The 26,787-nt window shown below is 50.7% G+C and overlaps 1 protein-coding gene across 1 annotated transcript in view; it reads left to right on the top strand.

Annotated features, from left to right (window-relative positions):
- The window catches only part of LOC132585352 (caveolae-associated protein 2-like), a 45,079-nt gene extending 42,722 nt beyond the window's left edge, over window positions 1-2,357 (top strand). The window contains 2 exon segments of the mRNA XM_060257211.1: window positions 1,324-1,993; window positions 1,996-2,357. Coding sequence (XP_060113194.1) covers window positions 1,324-1,993; window positions 1,996-2,117 — 792 coding nt within the window. The 3' untranslated portion in view covers window positions 2,118-2,357.
- The last annotated feature ends 24,430 nt before the right edge of the window (window positions 2,358-26,787 follow it).

A 26,787-nucleotide genomic window follows, 5' to 3' on the forward strand; every position in this document is an offset into this window, starting at 1 on the left:
CAGGCAAAAACTATTTTTTGCAATTCCACATTCCTTTCCAGGTGTTGAGTCCAGGGGCATCTTTCAGACCAACAAAAGTTTATTTAAGAACCAATGGGAATGTGTTTGGGTTGATTTCTGTGCTTCCAGCCGTCTTGTTTTGACATTACTCCAATGCGAAATCTGAACCAGAGTATCGTATCAAATGGGGCTCGCTTCTTTCTCAGTGACGGGGATTTCCAACCAGGATTAAACCCGGATTAAGAATCCACTTTACTGGAAAAGAAAGAAACTTCAGTTTGTGATCTGTATACCAACACTTGGGCGCAGGCCTCAGATTCAGCAGGAGCTCACAGGAGCACAGCTACTGAACCTTTCTGAGGGTTCCTCCTCCTTCTCCCCACCTACCTTATCCAGTGAATAGTAGGTGCAGCTGCACAACAATCCCTGGATTAGGAGAGCGGGCAGCCGGGCAGCCAGCCAGCCACCAGGAGCTTTGCCGCACCCCCAGCAGCCCTCATTAACCCCTGGAGAAGCCCACGCCACCCTTTCGCCACTGTGTATGTGATTTTGGGTGGCGGGTGGCTTGCTGGCCTTTTGACTGGGACGGTGGTGGCCCAGGGAGAGCCCTAGGTGAGCGAGGCCTGCTTAGGCTGGCTGGATCTCTAGCCAGCCCAATCAGGCTTCGCTTACCCGGGGCTCTCATTTTTGCATCGGGTTGCTTTTGGCTGAGGGGGGTGGTGGCATATGCTAATGAGTTATGCTACACCACCTGTGTACGACCCCTGCTTGGACGTAACAACAAACTGGCGTTAGATCCAGTAGGGAAAGCGCTAACCTTTACTTCTCATGAGGAGGGAGGATTGTGAGCCGGAGAATCCCGCTCCTCAGGAACAAACTCTGATTTGTTTGCAGTGTCTGAATAGCGCCTGAACCTTTCTGCTGACGTTAACCGCTAAACTTGGCAGGTGTGACCAGGATTCCGAAAGGGAAGGGGTGGGAGGAAAGACCAAGGGATCCTGCATCCTGCTCTCTGTTGCGTAACCATGGTTAAGAAGTTGGCAATGGTCTGTCTGCCCCGTCCCTGGTAGGAACGCGGCCCAGAATGAATCCTGCTGTAACTGTTGTTGACAGCTCATTAGTCTTTCCCTGCGTAACAGAACAATTCCATAGGAAGTCGGCAATTGTCGCTGTTTAAATGCACTGAGGCAACAACCGAGTGTTTAACTTCCTTACCTCATTGTCCCCAAGAAAAATATTGATGTTGTTTGGGCAGGGCTGCATGTTGTTTATCAAGTTGGTGTCCTGCAAACTCTGAACAAACACATGTCGCCTTCTTTGCAGGAAGAAAACGAAATCCCTGCCAGCGTGTTTGTGAAGGAACCTGTTCCCAGCATTACCGAGGGGAAGGAAGAGCAAGTTGACGAGAACAAGGCTTTGGAAGAGACCATGCATACCGTGGAGCTGTCCTCCGAGGATGAGGCACCCCATGAGGAAGACGGCGCGGAGGACAGCCTGGATGAGAAAATGGAAGAATCGAGGGCTGAGAAAATCAAGAGGTCGAGCCTCAAGAAGGTGGACAGCCTGAAGAAAGCGTTTTCCCGCCAAAACATCGAGAAGAAGATGAATAAGATTGGCACCAAGATTGTCTCTGCCGAACGGAGGGAAAAGATTAAGAAGTCCTTCACCCCTAACCATCAGAAGTCCTCCACCTCGAAAAGCTCGTCTTTCAAAGTCTCCCCCCTGACATTCAACGTGAAGAAAAATCGCGAAGGAGAAGCTCCCGCAGAAATGCAAGAGAAACCAGCAGAAGCAGCCAGCGGTGAGCAGGTGGCAAATGACGAGGAGACCTCCTTCACCGAGGTCCACTCCGATCTGGTCTCTCCCACTTCTCCAGCCGAAGAAGGGAAGGCCTTTGCTGATTCCCTCGAAAAAGAAACCAGGAGCGAAGAAGAAACAGCCATGATCAATAACAACATTGAGCTCGCCATCGTCGAAGAAGACGAAGACTATGGGCGTCCATGCAGAGAAGAAGGGAGTATTATGAAGAAAGAAATGTGCCAGCCGGCAGGGAAACAGAACAATCGGATGAAGAATCGAACCAAGCTGCTGTCCTCCAGTTAGACCAAACAGCGTAGATCATCCAACCCTTCGTTGGCCTTTTTAAATACACATGGTGTGTTGTTGGTTTTCTTTAGTTACGTGAGTAACTAGGGTATATGTCTGTTACACAAGAAGAGGCATGGAGCAATATTAATTCAAGGCAGAGGGTTTCGAAAACGAACAAAAAAATGTAGATTTCCACACCAGGCTAATTTCTAAAACCCTGACTGAAATCCATGATGGAAAGGTCTGATGCAAATATAACTTTAATGCAATTCTGTTTTGCTCCTATCTCACAGGAAACTCCCACAATTCCATTATGAATCAAACTCCCACAATTCCATTATTGGTGCAGTTAATGGTAACCAGGGGCACTGGTAAAAGAACCCCCTGGAGGCATGGGAGGGTATATCTGCTGTTGAAAAAAATAGACCTTGGTTTTGTATCAGTTTAAGAGCCTCGTGGCGCAGAGTGGTAAAGCTGCAGTACTGCAGTCGAAAGCTCTGCTCACGAGTCACGACCTGAGTTCAATCCCCAGCAGAAGCTGGGTTTTCAGGTAGCCGGCTCGAGGCTGACTCAGCCTTCCATCCTTCCGAGGTCGATCAAATGAGTACCCAGCTTGCTAGGGGGAAAGTGTAGATGACTGGGGAAGGCAAAGGCAAACTACCCCGTAAAAAGTCTACCGTGAAAATGTTGTGAAAGCAACGTCACCCAAGAGTCGGAAACGACTGGTGCTTGCACCTTTGCCTTTTTATATCAATTTAGTCATGTTTGGTGGGCATGCTGAGAATTATCAGGGGTCCCTGAACAGAACTTTAGCTCCTAGAGTTCCCTGGGGAAAGGGGATAGGCTAGCAAACCAGAGTATGGTATAGACAGGCTTTTTATGTCTCATTGGGGAAGAAGTCGCCAAGCAATGCACTCATTCAAAGTCCTCGTTATTTTTCCCAGGCCGCATCCTTGTGTCGTTGGACGCTGAGCTCCAGAAATCACTCGCAACTGGATTTTCCTGTGCAGACAAGACAACCCAGGAAGTGACTGATTGCTAGAGTACAAGGATTAGCCCGATATACAATGCTGTCTGGATGTGGCTTCAGCCATGGTGCTTGGGAAGAGTTTATTTCTGGGAAAGAGTAAACCCATGTTTTATGGGCCACAAATTATATTCTGCTTTGCTTTCTGGGGACAGTTGACCCTAGAAATATTCTGATTGAGGAGGGAAAGTGATGGATGTTCACTCTCTGCCTTCTTAGCAGATTCTGTCGATCAGGGGTCCCCAAATATATTCAGCCCGCAGGCAGTTTTGGAATTCTGACACAGTGTGATAGACACGGCTATAAAATGGCTGCCTCAGCAGGTGGAGCCAGCCCCAAAATGACCGCTGCCGCAGCTTACTTTCAGCCACGCAGAGAAGATCCTTGTGTTGTGGCGGCAGCTGCTGCCAAAGCAACATTTTGAAAAATCTGCACAGCCAATCAGATTTCCAGTGGCCAGTCAGAAGTCTCGCTGGGCAAAAGCCCCCTCTGGCCCTGCCTACTTTTAATAGACGTTCTGCAGGTGGCTACCTTGGTGCCTGCAGGCTCCTTGTTGGGGACCCCTGCTGTCGATAGTGAACTCTGCGTGTTCCTCTCTGTGCAGCATTCCATGTATGCTGTCGTCTATGAAACACATGAAGGCCTGATCCCCGAAGTTAACGTTTTTTGTGTAGTAAGTCTCAGTGAGGCCCAGTGACTTTTTTCGTTTAAGCATCACAGGCAGAGCGGTGACATCACGCCAGGGCGAGTTGCCAAAAACTGGGGCACATTCCCCAGGAGATGGCTGATAACCTCTTGCTCGAGGACTCGGATCGTAAAATCTTTGACGAGTGTGGATGTGTGATCGAGAGATACTGTTCCAGGCCAAACGGATGTGGTAAAGACTGCCTTGGGGTGACCTTTACCGCATCAAAAAAAAATTAATATGAACATTGGGTTTTAGCTACAGTACTGTTAGCTTGTAACTACTGAGACAAAAGCCATCCGGTTATTGTCTTGTCAACTTCGGAAGGGACCGTATTAATCATATTCGGGCTGTATAAACAACATTCCTCAGGCAACATTATTTTAACCCCCACTTGACCGTAGAGGATGTTTTGGTAAGAAGAGGGTCCACCGAAAAGCTAATGTTCCTAGAACTTCTAGATTTGAATTCAGTAGCACCTTAGAAAGCTAGCATGGTTCTTAAAAGTGGCAGACTCAAATCTGGAGAACCGGGTTTGATTCCCCATTTTTTTTTCCTCCATCTTGAAGCCTGCTCTGTCACTGTTCTCTCAGGACTCTCTCAGCCCCGCCTGCCTCACAAGCTTCCCATTGTGGGGAGAGGAAGGGAAAGGGATTGTCAGCCACTTTGAGACATCTGAGGCCTGTAGGATGACCTTGGGCCAGTCACGTTCTCTCAAAGTTCTCTCAGCTGCACCTGCCTCACAAGATGTCTTGTTGTAGGGAGAGGGAGGGAAAGAGATTGTCAGCCGCTTTGAGATACCTGAGACCTGCTGGGTGACCGTGGACCAATCATGGTTCCCGCAGAACTCTCTCAGCCCCACCTGCCTCACAAGGGTGCTTGTTGTGGGAAGGGAAAGGCAATTGTAAGCCACTTTAAGACTCCTTAACAGAGAGAAAAGTGGGATGTGAAAACCTACTGTTCTTCTTCCGACAAGATTTTTGCGGGGTATGAGTTTTTTGAGTCCTTAAATCTGACGGAGGCCGAGTCTCAAATCCTCATATCCTACAAAATCTTTTTGGACTCGAATCTAGTGTAGCAACACAGCTGTCTTCTGAAACTAGTAGAACTATGTTACTAGTGAAACAAGACTGAATTGGATGGGAACTACTGAAGACTAGTTTGGATAAAGATCTTTGTAATGAGTCCGCTCCCCCATTACAGAGAATTCAGAGGAAAGTGAGGGGAATGGGTAAGATTGTAAGACATGTGGAATTGTCCACGGGATGTATTTAAAACATTCACCCACCTTAAAAGCACCTTAAAGAACACAAAGTGGAACAATTGCTTCCTCTGCTTACTGAAGGGGTCCTTAAGAGACCTCTGATTGAGGGAAGAGATACGCAGGGAATGTTTATCACTGGGGAAACTTGTGCTTTGATGCCCTTCGCTCCCACTTTTGCTTCCCCTCTCCAGGAGAATGACGGTGCCATGCTAAAAAGAGTTCCTTCCTTCAAAGCCCATTGATGGACTTAAGAAGGATACAACTCTCTTTGGGATCACACAGGCTATTCTAATGTCAGAACTGATGATCAGGAACTGAGCGAGAAAAACAGAAGTGAATGTACATAGAATAAACTTAGCATACATCTAAGAGCCAGTTTGGTGTAGTGGTGAAGTGCGCGGACTCTTATCTGGGAGAACCGGGTTTGATTCCCCACTCCTCCAGTTGCAGCTGCTGGAATGGCCTTGGGCCAGCCATAGCTCTCGCAAGAGTTGTCCTTGAACGGGCAGCTTCTGGGGGAGCTCTCTCAGCCCCTCCCACCTCACAGGGTGTCTGTTGTGGGGGAAGAAGATAAAGGAGATTGTGAGCCGCTCTGAGACTCTGAAATTCTGAGAGAAGGGTGGGGTATAAATCTGCAGTCTTCTTCTTCAGCAACATACCTGGCTCTAGTTTAACTCTGCGTTCTTGTTTTCTGTGTGTGCTGATTCAATAACGACTGTGTATATATACATGTATTATTTTGGTCTATTTTAAGAGTAAGGTAGATTTTTTTTAAAAAAAAATGCTATTTGCTTAATCAGGTATGTTTAAGTGGTAAAAGGGAGAGGTGTAAAGCATAAGTAGATTATAGACTGATACACGCTAAACTACTGTATTTAAGAGTGAAACACAACAACGTTTGCAATATAATATATGATTTAAACTGTTCTGACGAGCTTCTAAGAGATAAAGGAAAGGATGTATAATAAGAGAATATTTGAAGAAAATACAGGAGGGAGTCAAATAGTAAGATTCCACCGAACGAATGAAGATATATTTGCAAGTAGTACATCTTGAAAGATACATTTTCATTCCACCCTTACAAGCAGAGGTGTTTTGGAACACACATCGATATAGTCTTTTGAAACAGATTGAACAGTAGCTGGCCACGATCCAGCCTGTAGTTGTGCATGTTTTAACTTCATAGCTTTCCATGAGGATTAAGTGTGCATCGTCCGATAGTATGGAGGCCACTGTGCATCATGAAGGAATCTCGGAAATCTCTCGCGTGGTCTTGCCCATATCCAGCCGTACGAAGTTAACAGTAGATAATGTTGACCGTGCCTGCCAAGCAGACCGGTGAATTTGAACCGTATTCATATTTGTGGACACTCATCAGATGCTTAAGCAATTGTCAACATTCTCTGGTAGTCTTCTTAACAGATTTTGAGTCCAGCAGCCCTTTAGAGATTAACAAAATTTTCCAGGCTGTAAGCTTTTGTGCGTCAAAGTTCAATTCATCAGACAATTTCAGGTGCGTAGCTGTATTGGTCTGCGGTATAAGAGCAACATTTGAGTCCAGTAGTGGTAGACTGAATTACTGCAGTCCAAACTCTACTCGTGACCAGAGTTTGATCCCGGCAGAAGCTGATTCAGGTAGCCAACTCAGAGTTGACTCAGCCTTCCATCCTTCCAAGGTCAGTCAAATGAGTCCCCAGCTTGCTGGGGGTAAAGGGTCGATGACTGGGGAAGGCAATGGCAAACCACCCCGTAAAAAGTCTGCTGTGAAAACGTCATGATGTGACATCACCACATGGGACAGTAACAACTCAGTGCTTGCCCAGAGGACTACCTTTACCATTAACACCATAAAAACCAACAAGGGTATAAGTTTTCAAGAGTCAAATGCCCTTAGTCCGATACAAGTCATCTGCCGAAGGGAACTTTGATTTCGGAAAGCTTATACCTTGGAATTCTTGTTGGTCTCTCCATGGTTCATGAATCCTGCTCTTCATCAGACGAAATGACTTCTGACTCATCCCAGGAAACTTCACTAGCCTTGACGGTGCTGCATGACTCCCAAGTTTGTTCTGCTGCAGACTAATATGGCCACCCACCTGAAACTATCTTGTATTCTTGACAATCAGCACATTTTGAAAATTTCGCTGTAATGGTTCGGATTAATGTTCACACGGGGGGGGGGCGGGGGGAAGTGTGGACTGTTTTGGGGGAAAAATGGAACAGTTTTTACCTTTCCAGTTAGCGGTGTCAGAAAATGTTCTACCGCCTTGTATTTGTATTGTGTGACATGCTGGTTACAAACAGCAACGAACACAGTTCTCTGCAGCATACCAGTTACGAAGAGCAGCGAACCAAATTCTGTGCAACGTACCATTTACAAGTAGCAATTGAGCCCAGTTCGGCTCAACATTCCAGTTACAAAGAGCAGCTGGCACAGTTCTGTACGACATTCCGGTTACAAACAACAATAAACACGATTTTGTGAAACATACATGTTACAAATAGCAGTGAACACCTTTCTGTGGAACATACCAGTGACAAACAGCAATGAAAGCAACCCACGCGGAACTTGTGTGCAAGCTTAGTGGGAACTCTGCTCACACCCAGTTCTGATGCATTTCAGCAGGGTTTTGTACCTGCCCCAATAGGGGAATTGTCTCGGTAGCTTTTTTCAAACCTTGCATTTTACATTTTATACTGGACTTTGCAATGCTATAGCCTCTGAGTATTACGGTTTGCAAGCAGCGCTGGACTTGGCCAGAAATGAAAATGCATTCCTTTTGCCTATTGAATCTTTTTTGAATAATCCATTCCACTTAATTATAAAAGCAAACCAGCAACAAACCTACAAGTGCCTGCCAGTCATGTTTTGTTTGTATGTATTCTTTTCTCCTTTAATGCTGTTAAATCTGCTTTTATATAATGTTGCACTAAAGCCTTGTGTTCTCCCCTCCCCCAAGATATATTTAGTACCGCAAATTAAGGAAGTCTTGTAAGAAAAGATATCTGTGTTGGCAAGCTATGCAAACAAAGGCAGCTTCCTGCAATCACTTAAGTGCCACTGGATGTTTCATCAGTGTTGATTTCTTAAGCCGGACTGTTGGTAGTTGATTTTTTAAAAAATAAATAAATAAATGCAATATTATGAGAGAGCTGCAATCAGTAGAAACGACTGTGATATAATCTGCACGGATGCATCGTACTTTGCATTAACAACGCTGTAACGTCGTCTGATAACTAACTGAAGATGTGAGCGATTCAATAAAAAAACAATCAAACTTAAGCAAGTTCATTTTGTCTGGGCAAAGTCATTGCAGAATTCGCAGAAGACCGTTCTGATCTTAGTGTGCTTGCGTTTCAGAGACAGAGCCATGCAAAGAAGAAGACCATAGATTTATACCCCGCTCTTTTCTCTGAATCAGAGTCTCAAAGCAGCTTACAAACGCCTTCATCTTCTTCCCCTACAACAGACGCCCTGTGAAGTGGGTGGGGCTGAGAGAGCTCCCCTAGAAGCTGTCCTTTCAAGGACAACTCCTGCGATAGCTGTGGCTGACCCAAGGCCATTCCAGCAGCTGCAAGTCGAGGAGTGGGGATCAACCCCAGTTCTCCCAGATAAGTTCGCACACTTAACCACTACACCAAACTCGCTCTCAAAGAAGCTGAATATGCAATACGCTTCCTCATTGCGATATTCCTCTGGCTCCTGTTAAACTTGCTGGAACCCTCGATGTAGATAGAACTGGAAACGGCAGTGCCATCCAACTGCGGGTCTAGAGCAGGGCTCCCCAACGGCACCACGGCTCCCTTCGACACCTTTCTTGGTGCTCACCAAGTGGGCGGGGCTCCTGCCCAACTCCTGATTGGCCATTGGAGAGCTGATTGGCGGTGCAAATTTCAGTGCCAGCAGCCTCTAGTGTTAATTTTGTTTTCTGTCTCGCTGCTCTTCCGCAGTATTTTTTTTTTTAATGCACCTCTTGTCCCCTGTCCTTGGGCTCTTTTTGAATGCGGGTCCTCTCGCAGAGTTGTCCTTGAAAGGGCAGCTTCTGGGAGAGCTCTCCCAGCCCCACCCACCTCACAGGGTGTCTGTTGTGGGGGAGGGAGATAAAGGAGATTGTGAGATGCTCTGAGATTCGGAGTGGAGGGCAGGAGATAAATCCAATATCTTCTCATGGCCGTCATTTTGTGATTGGCTCCACCTCCTACGGTGGCCATTTTGTAGTTGGACTCTCCACCTTGTGTCATCATTCCAAAGTGGCCCACAGGCTCAAAAAGATTAGGGACCCCGATTGTAAACATGTTTCTCTGAATCCCAGTGCCTGTTGTTTTTTAAAAAATCACAAGGGATTTTGAGCAGAAAAATGAGATGAGGGTTTGTTTAAAACCCCTCCCTGTGCTGCTTTTTGACTAAGAATCCTTCTGAAGCGGCTTTTCTGTAGATCTAGAAAACTGGAGCTCCAATGTACCAAGTTTGTTGATGATGTCCTTCTTGTATCTATTGCATTTTCTTTTTTAAAAAAATAAGGGAACAACACTGGTATTGTTAGAGAAAGTGGGAGCACCAAATCGCTGATTTAACTTCCAATAGGGCACCTTCCAGATGCCTAAGTATCTGCATTTTTCATTGCATTGCACTAGACTTTTTAATACGGTACCTTAAAAGAGATCTCTGAGCAGAAGGGAATTGAAATGGACATTCTTGTTTATTCACACTGATAAACTTACGTCTTGCGGAGTGCCACCCGGTCTTTAGGAGGCTTAATTTTACTGACAGGCCGAGGCATGTACATTTAACCTTCTAAGGATCCCTGTCAACTCGCGGCAGCTTTCAAACGCTTGCGAGGGAATCGAGCGTCGTGTTTGCATTGCGTTCTCTGCTGTGGCCGAATGGTTTCTATCCTTGCGAGCTTTAAAGTCCAACAAAAGTGGCTATGTGGGAGAAGTGGCTATCGACGGACCTATTCCTTTTGGGGGTTTCATCCATGCTAGGGCAAAATGAGCACTGTTTTGAGATTTTTTTTTTTAAATTGCAGTTGCAATAAATAAGAGTTGCCATTTAAAAATAAAAAAAGCAATGTGGGTTTGGAGGCTATAAGATAGCAAAGCTGTTTCTGGAAATCCCGCCCCCCCCCCCCCCAAAAAAAATCAACTTTCCAGCAGGCACATTAAGCAAACTTTAAGATATCATATTTAGTGGGGTGATTGAAAAATTATATAAAAAGAAAGAAGAAGCAGTCCTTCGATTCCTACCATATGATCTCTCGCAATCTACTAATTCCTCTCAGTTTCTGCCTTCTTTTATTTTTAGCAAACATTTTCATTACGGAGATGTAAAGGGAAAGGTACCTTCTTTGACAATTAAAAGGATTAGAGCAGGGGTGTCAGACATGCAGCCCGGGGACCGAATCAGGCCCCCAGCAGGCTCCTATCGGGCCCCTGAGCAACTGGCTGTCGCCTGTTTACTTTTCCCTCTCTCTTGCTTGCTTCTGCATCATAGCTCGTTCTGCCAGGCTCACTCAATCGCACAGCAGAGCTTCTGAGCCAAGCCTCTCTCCCTTCTAGTAGGTCCCCTGAGGAAGGAAGGAAAGAGCCAGAGCTTCCTTTGCCCAGTTTCCTGGATTGCATGGGAGAGATACAAAGAAAGTACCATTAAGACCAACAGGTTCTAATGTTTTACAAGTACATTTTAAGGTTTTTTTAAAAAAATGTGTGTCCTTTATAAAGTTTACATCTCTGCTCCCTGGCATTGCATTTTATGACACACATGGCCCCACCCAACGAGGTCTCATTTATGTCAGATCCGGCCCTCATAACAAATGTGTTCGACACCTCTGGGTTAGTGACTGTTAAAAATAAAAGCATTGAATTATAGCAATGCCATTTTTTTAAGTACTCCAAAGGCCACTTGGTAGTGTGGCAGAGAAAATGCCATCTACGAGGGGCTGGTGGAAGGAAAAGAGGTGTCGATACTGTTGGAACCTTCAGTGAGGTGAACCTTCCAATGCAAACAGCTTCCTAATGGAGTTGGAACTGCGTTGTCCCCAGAAAGATCACACCAAACCAGGTCTGAGAAAAGATGTGCCAAGCAAAGGGAAGGGCTAGAAAATGGATGCTCAAAGACAAAACCCATTGCAGTTTAGAGGCCAAGATCCAGTCCATATTGTTCAGCGATTGTCGCAGAGGTTGGCTGGTGCGATGCTCAGCATTCTTGACACTCTGGGGTTTTTTAACAAATTCTCCTTTCCATTTTTGGGAGTGGATCACAAGGATTCCACAACCACTGTTGCAGGATTCTGCAACAAATTATTGTTCTTTTCATTTTGGGGGAGTAGACCTAGGGGGATTAACCCAATTAACACATGCTCCTTGCATGCCCTACTACCTGTCTGCAGTTATTTTGGGGGGGAGGGGAATGGGAGAAGAGGGGGAAATGTGTAGAAAGATCAGTTAAGCCCAAGTCCAGCAGCACTTTAAAAAACAAGAGTTTCAGAGTCTGCATTTTTGAGAGTCAGCGCTCCCTTCGTCAGACAGAAGCAAAGCAGAAATTGAGTCCTTTTATCCTAGCCAGAAGACGGGAGAAATATTTGTAACGAAAACTTGTGAATTTCCATTGTACCTTTCCATCTTTTACAAGCAGTCTTGGCCCCCCCTCACACCTTCTGGCTAGGATAAAAGGACATAGAGACCTCCTTTCTTACTTGCTTCGTGTCTGATGAAGGAAGTTTTAACTCTTGAAAGCTGAGCCCCTGAAACTGTTTTCCGTCTCTGAGGTGTTTCTGGACTCTAATGCAGAAGAATATGACTCCCCTCTGAAAAAAAGAGAGGTTCTTCTATACAAAATGTAGGCGCTTTCAGAGATGCCAAACGATGCAGTTTCAATCCACTTCAGCAACAGTCTGCAAATGGGTTCCAGTTTGCTGTTTCACCCAGACCGATTTCGCACTCAGTCACATTGATCTTCTCAGCGCAATTTCCTTCTGATTTCCCTCTTATCTGCCCCAGGGCTGTAGCAAGGATCGGCGTTTCCACGCAGCAAACAGAAACGGGTTCTTAGCGGTTTCTGTTTGCTGTGCAGAAACGCCGATGCTTGCCGCAGCCCTGGGGCAGATAGTGGGAAATCGGAAGGGAGCGGTGATGAGAAGACAAACGCGAGAGCAGCGTAAGGTGAGTGCGAAATTGGTCCCAGTGAAATCCGGTTGCAAAGTGTCTTGAAAATGCACCATCCAGTGTGTGTGAAAGCACCCGTTATCCGAGTCTGTCGTCCTGAAAACTTCCTTCGCCAGATGTAGCTCAGAGTCGGGTAAAGGTGGAAAAGGAGCAGGTCAAAGGTCGGTTGCCAGATGTTCATCCAAATAAGCTAAAGTGCATCGCAGGGTGGAGAAGATCCCCCCCCCCAAAAAAAATTCCTTTTAAAAATCTTTGCAAGTCAAGCGCCAATTGCAATGAGGGACGGCGTTCGAAACGACTGAAAGTGGGACAAAGGTAGGATCCGTATTGCATCGGCCAAGGGCTCCTAGAGAAGGAAACCTCTCCTAACGGACGTGTGTCCTTTCAAAACCCCAGGGACGTAAGTGGAAGGCTTCCAGGAACAAGAGAGAGATCCGTTTCATTGGGGCTCTGGAAATTCATCTGCCAGATGTGTCGTACATGCTGATGTGCATCACTGAACTCTGGGCAAGTACAGGGGGCTAGCGGTGCCATGCAGCGCCTCCCAAATCCTGTCTCTCTGTTTCATAAGCCAAAAAATATTTTTATTAAAAAAAAAATTCCGTTTGGTCAGCAAAGCAAAGCCCGAACTCCCAATGGAAACACATTTCATTTCTGCTCCTGTTGCCTCATTGGCATCACAGGTAAGGTTGCCAACTTGCAGGTAGCATCATCAGCAACCAAGAATCACAGTGTCCCCTCTAAGCTGAGTTAGGGTGAGCTAGATCACCCTTCTTTAGCCTCCAGCTCACCCATTTTTGTCTTAAGAGAAATGGCCCCAAAAGCAAATTTGTGCAGTAGCTCACAACTTGAATGCCAGTGGCTCACAAAGTAGAATTTTCGCTCACTAGACTCCACAACTAAGAGGGAGTATTGATCACGAACAGAAGTGAAACCAACAATTATAATATCATGATGAACCAAAGTGCCACCTAACATATAATTATACAGAATATGGAGCATCACTGCCCCAGACATAAGAACATAAGAGACGCCATGTTGGATCAGGCCAATGGCCCATCTAGTCCAACACTCTGTGTCACACAGTGGCCAAGAAAACCAGGTGCCATCAGGAAATCCACCATATAATTATATTCACAAATATAAGGCGTTTATAATTTGCGAATTCAGAATACATTCCATAACAGACTATTTATAAATACATCAATACACAATGCCGAAGTTCGTGAAAGTGTGATAAATTCAGTCCCAAAATTCATAAAGGTCATAGGTTTAATCCCAAAGTTCATGAAAATCCATCCCAGGGCTTCTTTTTTTGGGGTAGTAGGAGCTCCTTTGCATATTAGGTCCCACCCTCCTGATGTAGTCAATCCTCCTGGAGCTTACAGTAAACTGTGTACTAAGAGCCCTGTATGCTCTTGGAGGATGGGCTACATCAGGGGTGTGTGGCTTAATATGCAAAGGAGTTCCTGCTACAAAGGAAGCCCTGATCCCTCCAAACTCAACAGGCAGAAAATGCTTGCAATGGAAGGTACTTGTAGCAAAAAAAAAGTGCTCATTTATCTTCTCTTCAGATGGGTAAAGAACTTCTCGTGCCTCCTTTCACAGAGACGTTAGCTTCAGTAATACTCCGTTTAAAGAGAGTTTTCTCAAGGAGAGGAATCTCAACACCCCCATATTTCTTATACTCGAATCCTCCTTATTCTCTTTCTCATACAAGAAACCATTCCTTGAAGAGAATGATCTCCAGGTAGCACCTGAAGATCTTCTGCTGTGACACATAAGAGAAGCGATGATGGATCAGGCCAATGGCCCATCCAGTCCAACACTCTGTGTCATACAGTGACCAAAAAAAACAGGTGCCATCAGGAGAGCCATCAGTGGGGTCAGTACACCAGAAGCCCTCACACTCTTGCCTCCCCAAAGCACCAAGAATACAGAGCATCACTGCCCCAGACATAAGAACGTAAGAGAAGCCATGTTGGATCAGACGAATGGCCCATCCAGTCCAACACTTTGTGTCACACAGTGGCCAAAAAACCCAAGTGCCATCAGGAGGTCCATCAGTGGGGCCAGGACACTAGAAGCCCTCCCACTGTGCTCCTCCCCAAGTTGGTCTCCACGCTATGGAGGTCAGTTCCCTTGGAGAAAATGGCTGCTTCAAAGGGTGGACTGTATGGCATTGGATCCTATTGAAGTCCCTCCCCTCCCCAAACCCGCCTTTCCCAGGCCCCACCCCTCACGTCCCCAGGTGTTTCCCAACCCAGAGCTGGCAACGCTATATTCACAAGCTATGATCTCATTCCTATGGCTTTTTATTTTCGCCAAAGGTACAGCTAGAGTTGCTAGCTCCAGACTGGGAAATACCTGGTGTTTTTAGGAATGGATTCTGAAGAGGGCAGAGTTTGGGGAGGAGATGAGAGGGTCTTCAACTGAGGTATAATGCCATAGAGCAGGGATGGCCAACGGTAGCTCTCCAGATGTTTTTTGCCTACAACTCCCATCAGCCCCAGCCAGCATGGCCAATGACTGGGGCTGATGGGAGTTGTAGGCAAAAAAACCTCTGGAGAGCTACTGTTGGCCACCCCTGCCATAGAGTCTAACTTACAAGGCGGCCATTTTCTCCACGGGAACCAGTCTTTAACAATAATAATAACAATAATAAATTTATTTTTATATCCCGCCCTCCCCCGCCAAAGGCAGGCTCAGGGCGGCTCACAGGACATGGTGTGCACCATGATTATGATTAAATACAATCAGTACTATAAAACAATTAGAATAGTTACATTAAAATAGTTAAATTACATTCATAAATTATGTTAAAATTAAATAGACAGTTAAACCATTATAAATTATGAGTTTCGGTGCTACAGTTCAGACTATGTGTAGGATGGCTAGATGTCGTTTCCCGGGTTTCATCTTAAAGCAAGCTGAAAGAGGACAGTTTTGCAAGCCCTGCGAAACTGATTTAGGTCTCGCAGGGCTCGCACCTCCTCTGGTAGTTGATTCCACCATTGGGCAGCCATTGTTGAGAAGGCTTGCTCCCTCTTTGCTGCCCGGAGATCAGTTGTAATAGCAGATCTCCAGCCACCACCTGGAGACTGGCACCCCTAGGTACAGCAGCAGATTCTGGATCCTGGCACACAGGGAAAACCCCCTTTGAGTTCCTCTCTAGCACACGTCCTGTTTTTTCCTTCAATAACTGGGTGCGGCGCTCACTCCATATTTTTTTCTAAAAGTTTTTCCTTTCAAAGCGATGTAGTGTGCTTTGAGCCCTTGTTGATTGAACACTTTTTCAGCCCCCCTCGGCTCGCCTGGTTCAACAAGATACATTTCCACTGTTGACACAAAAGTTCGTTTGGTTTTTGGTGAAAGCAAAGTTTGGCTATTTATCTTCCTTTCAAATCAAGGGGATTAATATCTGCGCGACGGTTGGCACGGGTTCCCTTCGCCATGGCAACCCTCCGGGGAACATAAACTATGAGTCACGATTCTTCCGTAGAAGACATTTTTCATTTCTAATTAGGATCGGCCGGGAGATCTCAAAATACATTCCCCCAACCGTTGCATACTTTCGACTGTACCGACTTCTGATTCCGCCTCTAATCTGAACGTACGAGGGTGGGGAGAGAGCAGAGGTCTCTCTTCAGTAGAGTCATGTTGGGTTAAACGGTCTTAAATTCAGCATTTGGTCCCCTCCCCCCCCCAGCTCTCGAGGGATGGGAGCTGCAGGCTGGGACGGATCCCAGATTTGTGCTACCTAATAAGACTACCCTCAGGGATAATTCGTATCAGCATGGCAGGAAACCTCATTAGGCAGACAGGGCTGTAGGAGACTCCCTTCAGAAACGATCCGAACGAGTCCCATGACACACACGCTCATTAGAAACCGCATTTATTCCGACCTGTAGCCAGCCCAAATTCTGACTGCAGGTGTCAGGGAGAACCAAGCAGCTGCATAATGGTAGAGAAAGTGTCCAGGTTTCTGCGGTTCATTACACTCCTCAGCTGCTGTCACGACTCAGGAGGGTCTTACCAATTGCTGCCACGACTCTGGGATAAGGGTCTCCCTTGAGAAGGCCCAGAGTCCCCACCCGAGCCCTTCCTGGCCTCCCTTAGCTTAGGCCGAAGAATAGGCGTGAGGACCAGGCAGCGTGAACAACAGAAGGGGGGAGAAAAGGTTTATTTAAAAGATCAGTCAGTGCGATATACGGTAACTAACAAAGTGCATTAAACCAGGGGTGTCAAACTCATTTGTTAGGAGGGCCAGATCTGACATAAAGGAGATCCTGTTGGGCCGGGCCATGTTGAGTTTGGCCGGGCCAAGTCGGGCCGGGCCGTGTGTGTAATTTAAGATTAGGTAGCAGAGATATAAATTTTACAAAGAACACAGAAAAGCACAAATATAGATATTTTTTAAAAATTAAAACATGGTTAAAACATTAGCACTCATTGGTCTTAAAGATGCTTTCTTTGTATTTCTCCCGTGGGATCCAGGGAACAGGGCAAAGGAAGCTCTGGCTCTTTCCTTCCTTCCCCAGGGGACTAGGAGGGGGAGGAGCCTCAGCCAATAGAAGGAAGAGAGGCTTGGCTCAGTAGCTCTGCTGTGCAATTGAGAAACTCTCACAAAGCAAGCTCTGCCTCTCCCCCCCTTCCTCCCCAAGGGAGGAGCCTCAGCCAATGGAGAAAATAGAGGTTTTGCTCCGTAGCTCCTGTGCAATCGAGCAAGCCTTGCAAAGCAAACTGTGATGCAGAAGGAAGCAAGAGAGAGGGAGAAGGAAGCAGATGACAGCCAGTTGCTCAGGGGCCTGATAGGAGCTCTCTGGGGGCCTGATTCGGCCCCTGAACTGCATGTTTGACACCCCTGCATTAAACAGTAAAAGGGGTGAAGGGAACATAAACAAATGCCCTAATGCAGGGTTGTCAAACTCATTTGTTCTGAGGGCCGGATCTGACAAAAATGAGACCTTGCTGGGCTAGGCCACGTGTGTCATAAAACATAATGCCAGGTAGCAGAGATAGAAACTTTATAAAGGACACACAAACACACACAAAGATTTTTAAACAACTTAAAATAAAATATACCGGTTCTCCCAGATAAGAGCCCGTGCACTTAACCACTAAACCAAACTGGCTCTGGAAGCGACTTGTTGCTTCTATGGAGGACTCAGCTCTGAGCAGGGGGCTAAATGGGCCTTTGGTGATGCTCCAATTACAAAACATGGAAGGAAAAGGAAAGGTCCCCTGTGCAAGCACCAGTCGTTTCCGACTCTGGGGTGACGTTGCTTTCACAACGTTTTCACGGCAGACTTTTTACGGGGTGGTTTGCCATTGCCTTCCCCAGTCATCTACACTTTCCCCCCAGCAAGCTGGGTACTCATTTTACTGACCTTGGAAGGATGGAAGGCTGAGTCAACCTCGAGCCAGCTACCTGAAAACCCAGCGTCTGCTGGGGATCGAACTCAGATTGTGATCAGAGCTTAGGACTGCAGTTTTAACACTCTGTGCCACAGGGCTCACCAAACATTGAAGCTCCTGGTAAAACTCAGGACAGCGATAACCTTCTCCATAGGAGTGCATAAGAACATAAGAGAAGCCATGTTGGATCAGGCCAATGGCTCATCCAGTCCAACACTCTGTGTCACATAAGAACATAAGAGAAGCCCTGTTGGATCAGGCCAATGGCCCATCCAGTCCAACACTCTGTGTCACATAAGAACATAAGAGAAGCCATGTTGGATCAGGCCAGTGGCCCATCCAGTCCAACACTCTGTGTCACATAAGAACATAAGAGAAGCCATGTTGGATCAGGCCAATGGCTCATCCAGTCCAACACTCTGTGTCACATAAGAACATAAGAGAAGCCCTGTTGGATCAGGCCAATGGCCCATCCAGTCCAACACTCTGTGTCACATAAGAACATAAGAGAAGCCATGTTGGATCAGGCCAGTGGCCCATCCAGTCCAACACTCTGTGTCACATAAGAGAAGCCATGTTGGATCAGGCCAGTGGCCCATCCAGTCCAACACTCTGTGTCACATAAGAACATAAGAGACGCATTGTTGGATCAGGCCAATAGCCCATCCAGTCCAACACTCTGTGTCACACAGTGGCCAATATATGCACACACACACTGTGACTAACAGCCACTGATGGACTTCTGCTCCATATTTTTATCCAGTCCCCTCTTGAAGCTGGCTATGCTTGTAGCCGCCACCACCTCCTATGGCAGTGAATTCCACATGTTAATCACCCTTTGGGTGAAGAAGTACTTCTTTCTATCCGTTTTAACCTGACTGCTCAGCAATTTCTTTAATTGGAATTTGCAGGAAACGCTATGGCTTCACACGGGGATGCTCTAGCAGTTTGTGGGGAAACTCATAGAGTTCCCTCCCCCAAATTGGTACCATAGAGTTTTCCCCAAAATTGCTAGAGCATCCCCGTACGAAGCCATAGAGTTTTCCACAAAGTCCTAGAGCATCCCTGCATGATGTCCCTGGTGTGATACGTCACTTCCGGGCACCACACACGCAGTGACGGGACTCATTGGTTGTGGGGATCCCCCGGCAGCCTCCTCCCCGCTGGCAGGTTGGGGCCTACCAAACCAGGGGATTCCCTGCCCACAGAAGGAATTTGAAAGCCCTACAGTTTGATCCAACAAAGTATGTTAAAACCAGGGCTCTTTCTCTAGCAGGAGTTCCTCTGCATATTAGGCCACGTCCCCCCTGATGTAGCCAATCCTCCAAGAGCTTAGAGGGCTCTTCTTGCGGGGCCTACTGTAAGCTCCAAGAGGATTGGCTACATCAGGGGGGCGTGGCCCTAATATGCAAAGCAGCCCCCTGCTACAAAAGAAGTCCTGCATCCGGGCGATGTTCAGTCTAAGCTGCGGAGTCTTGTGGGCAAACTTTCTACTTTGTGAGCTGCTGGTATTAAATGTGTGAGCTACTGGAAAGATTCATTTGCTTCACGGTTGCTTCAAGGTCATTGCTCAGCGTTAAGCACCAAAAGCAAGACCCAAGAAAGAACTGAAGGAGTTGGTGACATATCTAAAGTTCGGAAACTGCGCTAGAGGTAAGTCTACAGCACATGAAAATAATATTGTTTCAAAGAATCCCATATGTTTCTCCTCCATTTCCCCTCTTGAGAGTTCTGGTTTCTCTTTTTCAGGATAAAAAGCCCCTGAAACCATCTAATTAATCCCGAAAGCCATCTGTGGAGAAACTGATAAAACCATCAAGCCCTAATTAAAATAATTATTAATTATAATACTTTTTTATTAATATTTAGCCATTGATGAACGTTAACTATAGCCATATGCACTTACGCAGTAAAGCACAAGAAAATGTAGATCTATTTTAAAAGCATATTCCTCCATCTCAAATTCATGAAACGATCAATAAATACCAAAAACCATCTGTGGAGCAATCGCTAAAATCCTGTGAAAACTGTCCAAGAATCTAAATAGCTGTGCATTTTTAAAAAATAACATTTAATATTAAGAAACAGTAAAACTGTGAAGTAAATGTGAGCTGCTGTTGCTTTGCGTTTCAGTCACATAACGTAGGAAACTACTGAACACACAAGTGAGTTGGCATTTGAGACTTTTTTCCACCCCGGAGAGTTATCTTTACTTCACTTTTCTTTACTCCAGCAGGGCTCTTCTGATTAGGGTGGCCATAATGTCTGAAGGCCAGCCAGGGACACCCTTGGGGGGGGGGGGAAGGGCAGGAGTTGCGCGCGCGCGAAGCGCTGTGCGTCGCCGGAAACAGGAAGTGACGTCACTTCCGGCGACGTCACTTCCGGCGACGTCATACCACCGCCGGAAACAGGAAGTGACATCACTTCCTGTGACATCATTTCCCCCGCGCCCACCTGCCGGAAGCAGGAAGTGACATCACTTCCTGTGACATCATTTCCCCCAAATGGCATCATTTCCCCCAAATGCCACTGCCGGAAACAGGAAGTGACTTCACAGCACTTCCTGTGACGTCCCCAAAAATCCCCCAAATATCACCGCCGGAAAACAATTTTGTTCTCAAATCCTGTATATACTTCATCAGTATATGGGATAAGGCACTTTCTCAACTGTGCTGCATAATGCAGCCTATCTTTTTGTCCTGTTGGCTCTGTTGGCTCTATCTGCGCCACCTTCATCACTTTCGGGTGTGGATCCCCAGTGGGGTGGGCTCCCGACTCCTCCGCCGGCTGTTTCTGATAGCCCTGCGCCCCTCTTTCATTTGATATGTGTCCCGTGCGGGTGCCACCCTCCTGCCGGGAGATGCCGCAAAATGAGCCCCCTTGAGGCTTATGGCGGCAGGGCTCGGGGGAAGCAAGCTAGACTGCTGTTCTTTTGAGGGGTTATAGAGTGTTTCGAGCCCCTCCTGTGGCATTGGTCCCATCGTCGTGGGACCCAGGGGGCCGGCGCAGCAGCCTGCCGAAGCAGCCTGTCACTAATAACACAGGTCGAGATGCGGAAGTGACTGACAGGGCTGCTTCAGCGGGCCGCTGCGCCGGCCCCCTGGGTCCCACAACGATGGGACCGATGCCACAGGGAGGGGCTCGAAACACTCTATAACCCCTCAAAAGAACAGCAGTCTAGCTTGCTTCCCCCGAGCCCTGCCGCCATAAGCCTCAAGGGGGCTCATTTTGCGGCATCTCCCGGCAGGAGGGTGGCACCCGCACGGGACACATATCAAATGAAAGAGGGGGCGCAGGGCTATCAGAAACAGCCGGCAGAGGGAGTCGGGAGCCCACCCCACTGGGGGATCCACACCCGAAAGTGATGAAGGTGGCGCAGATAGAGCCAACAGAGCCAACAGGACAAAATAAATAGGCTGCATTATGCAGCACAGTTGAGAAAGTGCCTTATCCCATATACTGATGAAGTAAATACAGGATCTGAGAACAAAATTGCACCAGAAGACACAAACACAAAGCTCCCTTACACTGAATCAGTGCTTGGGTCCACCAAAGTCAGTATTGTCACATAAGAACATAACAGAAGCCCTGTTGGATCAGGCCAGTGGCCCATCCAGTCCAACACTCTGCGTCACATAAGAACATAACAGAAGCCCTGTTGGATCAGGCCAGTGGCCCATCCAGTCCAACACTCTGCGTCACATAAGAACATAACAGAAGCCCTGTTGGATCAGGCAGTGGCCCATCCAGTCCAACACTCTGCGTCACATAAGAACATAAGAGAAGCCCTGTTGGATCAGGCCAGTGGCCCATCCAGTCCAACACTCTGCGTCACATAAGAACATAACAGAAGCCCTGTTGGATCAGGCCAGTGGCCCATCCAGTCCAACACTCTGCGTCACATAAGAACATAACAGAAGCCCTGTTGGATCAGGCCAGTGGCCCATCCAGTCCAACACTCTGCGTCACATAAGAACATAACAGAAGCCCTGTTGGATCAGGCAGTGCCCATCCAGTCCAACACTCTGCGTCACATAAGAACATAACAGAAGCCCTGTTGGATCAGGCCAGTGGCCCATCCAGTCCAACACTCTGCGTCACATAAGAACATAAGAGAAGCCCTGTTGGATCAGGCCAGTGGCCCATCCAGTCCAACACTCTGCGTCACATAAGAACATAACAGAAGCCCTGTTGGATCAGGCCAGTGGCCCATCCAGTCCAACACTCTGCGTCACATAAGAACATAACAGAAGCCCTGTTGGATCAGGCCAGTGGCCCATCCAGTCCAACACTCTGCGTCACATAAGAACATAACAGAAGCCCTGTTGGATCAGGCCAGTGGCCCATCCAGTCCAACACTCTGTGTCACATAAGAGAAGCCCTGTTGCATCAGGCCAGTGGCCCCTCCAGTCCAACACTCTGCGCCACATAAGAAGGAGGGAAGGAAGGGAGGAGGGAAGGGAGGAGGGAAGGGAAGGGAAGGGAAGGGAAGGGAGGAAGGGAGGAAGGAAGGAAGGAAGGAAGGAAGGAAGGAAGGAAGGAAGGAAGGAAGGAAGGAAGGAAGGAAGGAAGGAAGGAAGGAAGGAAGGAAGGAAGGAAGGAAGGAAGGGAGGGAAGGAAGAAAGAAAGAAAGGAAGGGAGGGAGGAGGGAGGGGAGGAGGGAGGGAAGGAAGGAGGAGGGAGGGGAGGAGGGAGGGAAGGAAGGGAGGGAAGGAGGAGGGAAGGGAAGGAGGAGGAAGGGAAGGGAAGGAAGGAAGGAAGGAAGAGGAAGAAGGAAGGAAGGAAGGAAGGAAGGAAGGGAGGGAGGGAGGGAGGGAAGGGAGGGAAGGAAGAAAGGAAGGAAGGAAGGGAGGAGGGAGGGAGGGAAGGAAGGAAGGGAAGGGAGGGAGGGAAGGAAGGGAGGAAGAAAGGAAAGAAGGGAAGAGGGAGGGAAGAAAGGAAGGCCGCCCCCCCCGCTTTCGGCCCCCTTACCTGCGGTGGTGGTCGGCGGCGAGTCGGGCGGCGGCGGCGGGTTGGGCGGCGGCGGCGAGTCCAGCGGCGGCGGCGAGGCCAGGGAGGCGTCGGAGAGGCCTTCCTTGGCCGGCGCTGGCCCGGGAAGGCCTTCCAGAGCCTCTGGAAGGCCTTCCCGGACCAGCGCCGGGTGCTCCGCGGCCTCCCCGCGGCCTCCGCTGGTCGCTGGGGGCCTTCCAGACACTCTGGAAGGCCCCCAGCGACCAGCGGAGGCCGCGGGGAGGCCTTCGCTGGCCGGCGCTGGCCCGGGAAGGCCTTCCAGAGGCTCTGGAAGGCCTTCCCGGACCAGCGCCGGGTGCTCCGCGGCCTCCCCGCGGCCTCCGCTGGTCGCTGGGGGCCTTCCAGACACTCTGGAAGGCCCCCAGCGACCAGCGGAGGCCGCGGGGAGGCCTTCGCTGGCCGGCGCTGGTCCGGGAAGGCCTTCCAGAGGCTCTGGAAGGCCTTCCCGGACCAGCGCCGGGTGCTCCGCGGCCTCCCCGCGGCCTCCGCTGGTCGCTGGGGGCCTTCCAGACACTCTGGAAGGCCCCCAGCGACCAGCGGAGGCCGCGGGGAGGCCTTCGCTGGCCGGCGCTGGTCCGGGAAGGCCTTCCAGAGGCTCTGGAAGGCCTTCCCGGACCAGCGCCGGGTGCTCCGCGGCCTCCCCGCGGCCTCCGCTGGTCGCTGGGGGCCTTCCAGAGTGTCTGGAAGGCCCCCAGCGACCAGCGGAGGCCGCGGGGAGGCCTTCGCTGGCCAGCGCTGGTCCGGGAAGGCCTTCCAGAGGCTCTGGAAGGCCTTCCCGGACCAGCGCCGGGTGCTCCGCGGCCTCCCCGCGGCCTCCGCTGGTCGCTGGGGGCCTTCCAGACACTCTGGAAGGCCCCCAGCGACCAGCGGAGGCCGCGGGGAGGCCTTCGCTGGCCGGCGCTGGCCCGGGAAGGCCTTCCAGAGGCTCTGGAAGGCCTTCCCGGACCAGCGCCGGGTGCTCCGCGGCCTCCCCGCGGCCTCCGCTGGTCGCTGGGGGCCTTCCAGACACTCTGGAAGGCCCCCAGCGACCAGCGGAGGCCGCGGGGAGGCCTTCGCTGGCCGGCGCTGGTCCGGGAAGGCCTTCCAGAGGCTCTGGAAGGCCTTCCCGGACCAGCGCCGGGTGCTCCGCGGCCTCCCCGCGGCCTCCGCTGGTCGCTGGGGGCCTTCCAGACACTCTGGAAGGCCCCCAGCGACCAGCGGAGGCCGCGGGGAGGCCTTCGCTGGCCGGCGCTGGTCCGGGAAGGCCTTCCAGAGGCTCTGGAAGGCCTTCCCGGACCAGCGCCGGGTGCTCCGCGGCCTCCCCGCGGCCTCCGCTGGTCGCTGGGGGCCTTCCAGAGTGTCTGGAAGGCCCCCAGCGACCAGCGGAGGCCGCGGGGAGGCCTTCGCTGGCCGGCGCTGGCCCGGGAAGGCCTTCCAGAGGCTCTGGAAGGCCTTCCCGGACCAGCGCCGGGTGCTCCGCGGCCTCCCCGCGGCCTCCGCTGGTCGCTGGGGGCCTTCCAGAGTGTCTGGAAGGCCCCCAGCGACCAGCGGAGGCCGCGGGGAGGCCTTCGCTGGCCGGCGCTGGTCCGGGAAGGCCTTCCAGAGGCTCTGGAAGGCCTTCCCGGACCAGCGCCGGGTGCTCCGCGGCCTCCCCGCGGCCTCCGCTGGTCGCTGGGGGCCTTCCAGACACTCTGGAAGGCCCCCAGCGACCAGCGGAGGCCGCGGGGAGGCCTTCGCTGGCCGGCGCTGGTCCGGGAAGGCCTTCCAGAGGCTCTGGAAGGCCTTCCCGGACCAGCGCCGGGTGCTCCGCGGCCTCCCCGCGGCCTCCGCTGGTCGCTGGGGGCCTTCCAGACACTCTGGAAGGCCCCCAGCGACCAGCGGAGGCCGCGGGGAGGCCTTCGCTGGCCGGCGCTGGTCCGGGAAGGCCTTCCAGAGGCTCTGGAAGGCCTTCCCGGACCAGCGCCGGGTGCTCCGCGGCCTCCCCGCGGCCTCCGCTGGTCGCTGGGGGCCTTCCAGAGTGTCTGGAAGGCCCCCAGCGACCAGCGGAGGCCGCGGGGAGGCCTTCGCTGGCCGGCGCTGGCCCGGGAAGGCCTTCCAGAGGCTCTGGAAGGCCTTCCCGGACCAGCGCCGGGTGCTCCGCGGCCTCCCCGCGGCCTCCGCTGGTCGCTGGGGGCCTTCCAGAGTGTCTGGAAGGCCCCCAGCGACCAGCGGAGGCCGCGGGGAGGCCTTCGCTGGCCGGCGCTGGTCCGGGAAGGCCTTCCAGAGGCTCTGGAAGGCCTTCCCGGACCAGCGCCGGGTGCTCCGCGGCCTCCCCGCGGCCTCCGCTGGTCGCTGGGGGCCTTCCAGACACTCTGGAAGGCCCCCAGCGACCAGCGGAGGCCGCGGGGAGGCCTTCGCTGGCCGGCGCTGGTCCGGGAAGGCCTTCCAGAGGCTCTGGAAGGCCTTCCCGGACCAGCGCCGGGTGCTCCGCGGCCTCCCCGCGGCCTCCGCTGGTCGCTGGGGGCCTTCCAGAGTGTCTGGAAGGCCCCCAGCGACCAGCGGAGGCCGCGGGGAGGCCTTCGCTGGCCGGCGCTGGCCCGGGAAGGCCTTCCAGAGGCTCTGGAAGGCCTTCCCGGACCAGCGCCGGGTGCTCCGCGGCCTCCCCGCAGCCTCCGCTGGTCGCTGGGGGCCTTCCAGACACTCTGGAAGGCCCCCAGCGACCAGCGGAGGCCGCGGAGAGGCCTCCCCCACCGCTGCCGGCCCCGCGCGCGGGCGGGGAAGGCGGGGAGTGAGGGAGGGAGCGTCCCTGCGCGTGCGCAGGGGCCCTGCGCAGGCGCAGGGACGCTCCCTCCCTCACTCCCCGCCTTCCCCGCCGGCGCCCGCGGCCCACCGGCTCCGGGGCTGGCTAAACCGGGACCTTTAATGGTCCCGGTATAGGCAGCCCGGGAGCCGGGATTGGGTGGCCAGAACCGGGAATGTCCCGGGAGACCGGGACGGTCTGGCCACCCTACTTCTGATGTACTTAGGAAGGCCTCAGCCTCTCTGCCCTGTTGTTGGCCCTCCAGGGGAACTGGTTGGCCAGTGTGAGAGACAGGAGACTGGACTAGATGGACCACTGGGCTGATCCAGCAGAGCTCTTCTGATGTTCTAATGAAGGCCTCGGCCTCTCTGCCCTGTTGTTGGCCCTCCAGAGGAACTGGCTGGCCCCTGTGTGAGACAGAATGCTGGACTAGAAGGACCACTGGTCTGATCCAGCAGGGCTCTTCTGATGTTCTTAGGAAGGTCTCGGCCTCTCTACCTTGTTAGCAGGCATCTGCAGCAGGACTCTTGGATATTCTTAACTACTTGGGGGGTCATTTCCACTGCAAGGACACTACAATTCATGACATCCAAATGCTGCTTCAAATGCCCATTGGTCCAAAGTGCCACCAAGTTGAAGCTGACTTTGGTGACCTCTCCCCACCCCACCCACCCCGGTTTTCAAGGCAAACGATTCACAGAGATGGCTTGCCATTCCCCACCTCTGCAACGCGACCCTTGACCTCCCTTGGAATCTCCCTTCCAAGAACTAAACGGGACCAACCCTGCTTAGCTTCCAAGAGCTGATACCAGAGATCGAATTCTAGCAGGAGCTCCTTTGCATATTAGGCCACACCTCCCTGATGTAACCAATCCTCCAAGAGCTTACAAAAAAGAGACAGGATGCTGGACTAGATGGACCACTGGGCTGATCCAGCAGGGCTCTTCTGATGTTCTTAGGAAGGCCTCGACCTCTGTACCCTATTGTTGGCCCTCCAGAGGAAATGGCTGGCCACTATGTGAGACAGGATGCTTGACTAGATGGACCCTCTCTGGTCTGATCCAGCAGGGCTCTTCTGATGTTCTTAGGAAGGCCTCGGCCTCTCTGCCCTGTTGTTGGCCCTCCAGAGGAACTGGTTGGTCACTGTGTGAGACAAGATGCTGGACTGGATGAACTATTGATCTGATCCAGCAGGGCTCTCCTTATGGTCTTATGAAGGCCTCAGCCTCTCTGCCCTGTTGTTGGCCCTCCAAAGGGACTGGGTGGCCACTGTGGGAGACAGCAGGCTGGTAGACCACAGGTCTCATCCAGCAGGGCTTTTCTAATGTTCTCATTTTCTTAACGTACTCTTCTATCTTAATGAGATCGGTTTC

The sequence above is a fragment of the Heteronotia binoei genome, chromosome 16 (assembly GCF_032191835.1).
Source record: "Heteronotia binoei isolate CCM8104 ecotype False Entrance Well chromosome 16, APGP_CSIRO_Hbin_v1, whole genome shotgun sequence".
In the NCBI taxonomy this organism is placed as follows: domain Eukaryota; kingdom Metazoa; phylum Chordata; class Lepidosauria; order Squamata; family Gekkonidae; genus Heteronotia; species Heteronotia binoei.